Source organism: Hyalella azteca, unplaced genomic scaffold (assembly GCF_000764305.2).
Source record: "Hyalella azteca isolate HAZT.00-mixed unplaced genomic scaffold, Hazt_2.0.2 contig13848, whole genome shotgun sequence".
NCBI lineage: Eukaryota > Metazoa > Arthropoda > Malacostraca > Amphipoda > Hyalellidae > Hyalella > Hyalella azteca.
In genome coordinates this window covers 22,753-30,203 of record NW_025943754.1, presented here as the reverse complement: position 1 = coordinate 30,203, position 7,451 = coordinate 22,753, and the positions used below count along the sequence as shown (strand labels likewise).

General features: G+C 41.2%; 1 protein-coding gene across 1 annotated transcript in view; it reads right to left on the bottom strand.

The window, feature by feature from the left end:
* Window positions 1-3,285: 3,285 nt before the first annotated feature.
* Window positions 3,286-7,451, bottom strand: part of LOC108671488 (inactive phospholipase C-like protein 1) — a 25,347-nt gene continuing 21,181 nt past the window's right edge. Inside the window, exons 16-18 of the mRNA XM_047883852.1 lie at window positions 6,350-6,424; window positions 4,893-5,135; window positions 3,286-3,756 (exon numbers count right to left, since the gene is read on the bottom strand). Coding sequence (XP_047739808.1) covers window positions 3,286-3,756; window positions 4,893-5,135; window positions 6,350-6,424 — 789 coding nt within the window. The remainder of the gene's footprint in view (window positions 3,757-4,892; window positions 5,136-6,349; window positions 6,425-7,451) is intronic.

The window sequence follows — 7,451 nt, the reverse complement described above, 5'->3', positions numbered from 1 at the left end:
CTGTTATAACTCTAATTTAACTGGAATTTTTACATTTTAATCTGTTGAATAATATTTCTTTTTAATCATGCAGGGATACAAGGAATACAACGAATTTATTTGAGTTCTTAAGATTACAATTGCTTTAATATTAACAAATTTGTTCAGTAATGTTAAAATAGACCAGGTATTTGCACAATAGATGACATCACCTTACGAGATATAATTGATGAGATACGCTAATAATATAATATGAAGAAACTCAGCAAACATTGCCACTACAAATATTCTTTTGCTGGTAGATCTGGTAGACGTGTGGTAGATGATTGGTAAATAAATTACAAGAGAGCAACTAACATAAATTCAGTTTGATTCAAGTTATTGTTGCCTCTTCATATTTTGGAAAGAAAATGTATGTAATTCCTCGCAGTTGTCATTAATAATAATCAATATTCCTGTAATAGTTGTTTTTAGCCACGCACTTGACAGAGGTAAGTTAGCAGTAAGGTAAAAATGAAGATATATCCCCCTGAAATAGCAATAATTTTTAATTTTTCAATTCAAAACACTAGGAACGAATTTTTAATCGCAGTTTATTGCCCAACGAGACAGCGGCTGCTGAACAGCCTGACATGTTTGCGGTGCTAGCGAACTGTCACGCTAATAAATTATTAGGATGTTAGTGCACGCTAATACATTATTAGGATGTTAGTGCACGCTAATAAATTATTAGGATGTTAGTGCACGCTAATAAATTATTAGGATGTTAGTGCACGCTAATAAATTATTAGGAAGATGATGTTGATGGGTATTGATGCTGGGAAAAAAAGCTAAGTTTTGACGCTAGGTATAATATGAGTATTTTCATTGAAGATCCTCGAAATAGGCAGTATATGAGGCAAGGATATTATACTGTCCTTATATTATTCTGAGAAGGTGCCATGCTGCACTTTTATACACTAAGGTTTCAGTATACGTATATTACAAATATCCTGCGTTACGTTACATGGCATACAAAAATAATTACGAGATGCTTGGTATACTGAGATGACCTGGATATATATAGCGGACTTTGTGACACAGCATTTGAGTAATAAATTAAATAAGATACTTTAACGGCTGAGATACCGGGATTATATATACGCTGAGATGCTCAGTACACTGTCACACACAGTGTACCGAGACTATATATACTGAGATGCTCAGTACACAGTTACATACAGTGTACCGGGATAATAAATATACTGAGATGCTCAGTACACTGTTACATACAGTGTACCGGGACTATATATATACTGAGATGCTCAGTACACTGTTACACACAGTGTACCTACATTGATGAGATATTTTGTACATTGTTGCAGCCAACGCGCCTAGAATAGTAATAAACTGAGATGCTATGTACATTGTACACAGTAACTCCTATTGAGATGCCTGTTCTTTTTCAGAACAGTTTTCTTTTCTAAACATTTAAAAGCAAAGAACAGTCCACAAAAATTCATATCTATATAAAAAACGTTTTGGAGACCGACTCTGTGGACTCCGAAACGTTTTCGGACTCGAGCTTCCGGAAGCTGGACTCCGAAAGATATGAATTTCTATGAAGTAAAGATAAAAATATATATCTTTATATAAAATTCATATCAGTATATATTCTATAAAGATAGTAATTTTTGCGAACTATTCTTTGCTTTTAAATTTTCAGTAAACTTGCGATTAAAGTAAACATGTGACATATATTCTTTACTTTTCTTTTCGTATCAGAATTTCCTGAGTGACTAAAGACAAGAAGAAATGAATGCATCATGAATGCCCTTGTAGTTACGCTGGTTTCAAACACATGCCCTGATTTCCCATTCATACAGAATTTTGTTCAAACGTTGAGCGCTTTGATTTTGTTGCAGAAACATTTAAGAACTTTAAAGAATAAAGTTCCTACATCGAATCATTTTCTTGGCCTCAGCCAAAACTCATACAGCCACCATCACCGCACCTTGGCATATCGAACGGCTTTTGATCAGATTTTTTTTTGTAGCACCAAATGATAGTTTCCACAGATGGACCCCTCTATAATACCTCACATTCAATACATTACAAAACTTTAGATTTATTATTCTATGATTGAATAAATTACGAAACGTGCAGAAAAAATTTTCTAAGTTGAAGTCAGTTTATTGTCACGTCTGTCATGCCTGACACGTCATATGATTATTGCTGCGGCGCAATACGACTGTTAGCTTCGCAAAATTTGCATAAGATTTTTTCTAAGTCTAAATATGTTGAGAATTATAAATGCATCGCAATGATTAGTTTCTATGAATTCGAAGTGGCTACAGAGCTGGAGAAATAATTTTTTTAATCAGACTCGTCAACATATAAACAATTTCTAATTCGCAGTAATGTAACCCTGCTATAATAAGCGTATCATTATAATCTTTCACATTTTTTAATGATGATATCTATTCAGTCGTGAAAAAGCACCTGATGATTATGAGAGCCTGTATTCCCCATTTGCTTGAAGGCATCAATGCTTGTTTTTTGACTCGTACAAGTTTATTTCTATCGATTATGAAGCATGAATCTTCCTCCAGTGAATCACATGTAACGCAGTTGCAGCGGCACCGGCATTTGAGCCTTGGAAGCTCAGTTCGTTTCTTAGTGTCGCTGGTGAGCGGCGCTTAATTGGTAGCCGTCAATGGGTGGTGCTCTCAGCATGGCCATGGATTGGCATCTCTAAACGAACTCTGGGTACTTGTGACGTGGGGCGATCTTAAAATCTTGAGGTCAAAGTATGGGCCATAAGTTTTGTGATATTTCTGTCTCAAGATAATCCTGAGTTAACACGGTTTAAGACCGCCTTCAGTGATACTCTTGCTGTCCATGGGAAGCGCAGTATCATTCAACACAGTTTAGTGGCATATACTTTTATATGCCTTATTCAGTCTTACAGCCATTTGCGAACATTGGACTATAACGCCACAAATAATTCTGAATTTCATCTTCATAATGATATTCTTGCTTTTACATAAGATGTTCATGTTCATTATCGTGCTTCTACCCAAAAAGGTCGAAGCCTAACCTCTGAGCTGCAGTTTTTGCTCTGGTCGATCAAGAACGCTAAGGAGCTGAAGTCCCGTATTGACATCATCTCTTCATTATATTCATTAACTATTCATTTTGGAACCCAATTTTATATCGCACACAGGGCAAGATAAAGCCTACAATAGACAATATTCACAACTATTACTTGTAATATAACGAGCATTAAATATCAAGCAACTACGCGTACTAAGGACACTAACGATGCTACGAAGCAGCGCTCTGTCCCTGTTGTACTGTAGTCTGTCCCGACGTCTGAAAACGTTCACTGTTCATCATTTGTCGTTCGTCATCACCATCTTCATCTTCATCATCGTCATCGTCATCATCATCGTCCATCAATGATGACCCGCTAAGAGAAACAGGGTCGTCCCCTACGGTCAAGGCCGTGAAGTCGTGCGGGAAGTCCTGAGGGAAGGATAGGCCGACGTACGTAAGAGAGCCGGACTCGATGTTCGAGTTGCTCTTCTTGAGGATGCTTTTGGGGGGCGTGAGGTGTTGGGATGATGGGGATGAGGAGAGCGGGGTTGAGGTTGTGGCCCGGCCCAGGCTGCCGTAGGAGGTGAGGTTGTCGGTGGTGTGGTGGCGGTTGGCGAGGGTGAGGCGGTGGCGGCCGCGGACGCTGGAGCTGCGGTCGCGGCGGTTGAGGCTCGACAGTGTCGCCCGCGTTGACTCCAACTGGGGGCGGATGGTGGTGGGGATGAGTGAATAGGTTGGGGGAAGGGGAAGATAAACTGCCTATCTAACAGAGAGAGGGAAAGGAAGGGGACAGGACAACAGGTGTTAATTGGTGAGACAGATGAAGAGTAAATAGGTTGAGGGTGAGAGGGAACTAAATTGTTTAACTGACTCAAAACTGGAAAGGAGGAGAACGATAAGCTGGCGGCGGGAAGAGAGGGTGCTTGGAGGATCGGGAGGGGCTAAATGTCAGGGATAACTAGAGTAATGCCATTCAGGAATGGCATGAAAAAAGCAGATGGTACAAGAAGAATGAAAAACTTTGATGTCGTAAGGTTAGAAATATAAAGGAAAATTATATAAGTGCAAAACAAATGATGCGTGAATGTGAACCCCACAAAACCAGGAAGGGCAGTTCAGAAGAAAATCAGAAGGACAAATTTCATCTGGCAAATAATCGCCAGATGAAGGAAATATATAACTAAACTAGAGCAAAGCCAAAACTTCGTTAAACCTGTCGGCGAGAGATATCAATAAATTTTGACGACCTCCTGCTATTAGCGCAAAGTCATTAAAACCTGTTCTACGTGAACCACATAACCTGCCCTCATCCCTCAGTATGAGCGGCACAAATTACCCTCGTTTACCCTCGCTTCTGGCCTGCCATCATCCCTCATTATGAAAGGCACAAATTACCCTCGTTTTATACTCGCTTCTAGCCTGTCATCATCCCTCAGTATGCGGCGAATATTACCCTCATTTTACCCTCGCTTCTGTCCTGCCATCATCCCTCAATTTACGCATAAACTACCCTCGTTTACCATCGCTTCTGGCCTGCCCTCATCCCTCAGTTTACGCACAAACTACCCTCGTTTACCCTCTTATCTGACCTGCCCTCATCCCTCAGTATGCGCACAAATTACCCTCGTTTACCCTCACTTATGGCCTGCCATCATCCCTCATTATGAACGGCACATATTACTCTCGTTCACTCTCGCTTCTAGCTTGCCCTCATCCCTCAGTTCACGCGCAAACTACCATCGTTTACCCATTTCTCAGTATGCGGCACAAACTACCCTCGTTTACCCATTTCTCAGTATGCGGTAAAATTACCCTCGTTTACCCTCTTATCAGACCTGTTCGAGCGCCACGCGGCAGCGCTCAGCAGCGGCCGCAAGTTTGTCGAGCTGGCCCCGCGCGATCCTGACGTTGAAGGCGAAGTTTTCCCGCGCCTTGTTCGCCTTCTTGCCCCTGACGCCTGAACTGAGCAGCAAGGCGTCCAGCTTGTCGTACAGCTGCAGCGCAGGCTCCAGGCACGTCTGCAGATCCTGCTGGTCTGTCTTTACCGTCGCCAGGAACGTCTGAATCTCCTGCAGCAACTGTACAGACAGTCAAAGATATATGACAGTCAACTCTGCTGTACGCAGTTGTTCATATAGAGCATGACAGTTGTATGCGCAGCTGTACAAACAGACAAAAGACAGTCATGGCTCCTGCAGCAACTGTACAAACAGATATATCATAGTCATAACTGCTGCACGCAGTTGTTCATATAAAAGCATGACAGTTGTATGAGCAGTACAAACAGACACAAAACAGACATGCAGGCATTATATTATACCAATAATAATATATTGTACGAATAAAGCTGACACAAAGCCGCTAATTTGCGCGCTGGGCGAGCTTAGCGCGTCGCTAATTCAGTAGCTAACCACACTCCCAATTCCGATAGGGGCCCGGGTATTTGATCCCTCTTTGTTAAGTATTCCAATCCAGTCCGGTAATCGTACAAATTATGAATATAAGATATATGACCTACTACATTTACATAGCATTGCTATTAACCGATATTTTGGTAACATTACCGGTCAAAAGTACAAACCAAGACAATAGTGTGTCCTCTAATCATTGAGCGAGCTATATATCGGAATCGCTTTTTATATGTCAACAAAACCGGACATGAAAAATGCCAACCACGTTAGGGTTAGGGTTAGGGTTAGGTAAGGGAAGGGTATCTATAAAATCCTTTTTTTAGGCAGTCCTGTTGAATTTTCTACACATGTTAGGTCATGCTAGGTCAAGTTTGCTTTTTTATATTTTTCTTGGATTTAAAAAAGGCGTGCCAAAAAGTGTTTGGTTTTGTGGAATTATAAATATATACATAACTATTTGAAGTAGTAATAATTCGCAATGACGTGACTATGATTAGTTGACATTTTCAAACAGCTAAATTAATAAAAAACTTTGCGATCTGAACGTAACCTCAGTAAGATCAGGATTAAAAAACTTTGCGATCTGAACCCAAAACCCTATAATAACGAGGGTCGCGTATAAAAAGCACGTGGCAGAATTAAGTACATGTCGCACTAATGTATAGAATATAATTAAATGTGATATAGCACGACGCGTTTTTCGTCGCACAATTATTGACATGAAGTTGTGGATTTTCATCTAAATCTTCGAGCCATCGCCAGATTTATTGATGTTTACATATGTGATATACGTACCATATAATAATATAATGTACGAAATAGTGTACATGCAAAAAAATCTATACGATAAACTATATAATAATATAATATATTACACTCACTTGGTTGAGTGCGGTCTCCAGCCTGTGGAGGTGTGGGGGCAGCGGGCCGGGGGGGCGGCGCTCCAGCACCATCATCTGCACACCAATGATGATGATGATGGAATATAAGAGATGATTAATAATAATGATAATAATAATAATAATAATAATAATACTAAGATGACGATGGTATATAAAAGATGTACATTACGCTGTCAGAACGGTAATGTAACAAGAGATATCAAAGTGATGTTATTTAATAACCCTAATGAAATTGAATCATTAGCAGCGCATATGCTCCATAACGGAGCTACTGATCATTTAGCCGAAATATGTATTAAATAATAGCTATAAATAACACGTTAATACTCTACTGACATGGAACCCGTTGGGTGACAGTCCCCCACTCACCCCGTCATGGCGGGTGACAGTCCCCCACTCACCTCGTCATGATGGGTGACAGTCCCCCACTCACCCCGTCATGACGGGTGACAGTCCCCCACTCACCCCATCATGACGGGTGACAGTCCCCCACTCACCCCGTCATGGCGGGTGACAGTCCCCCACTCACCCCGTCATGGCGGGTGACAGTCCCCCACTCACCTCGTCATGATGGGTGACAGTCCCCCACTCACCCCAGATGTGTATAAGAGACAGGTCATCATCCCTCATTATGAAAGGCACAAATTACCCTCGTTTTATACTCGCTTCTAGCCTGTCATCATCCCTCAGTATGCGGCGAATATTACCCTCATTTACCCTCGCTTCTGGCCAGCCATCATCCCTCAGCATGAACGGCACAAATTACATTAGTTTTTCCCTCGCTTCTACTTTGTCCTCATCCCTCAGTTTACGCACAAACTACCCTCGTTTACCCTCTTATCTGACCTGCCCTCATCCCTCAGTATGCGCACAAATTACCCTCGTTTACCCTCACTTATGGCCTGCCATCATCCCTCATTATGAACGGCACATATTACTCTCGTTCACTCTCGCTTCTAGCTTGCCCTCATCCCTCAGTTCACGCGCAAACTACCATCGTTTACCCATTTCTCAGTATGCGGCACAAACTACCCTCGTTTACCCATTTCTCAGTATGCGGTAAAATTACCCTCGTTTACCC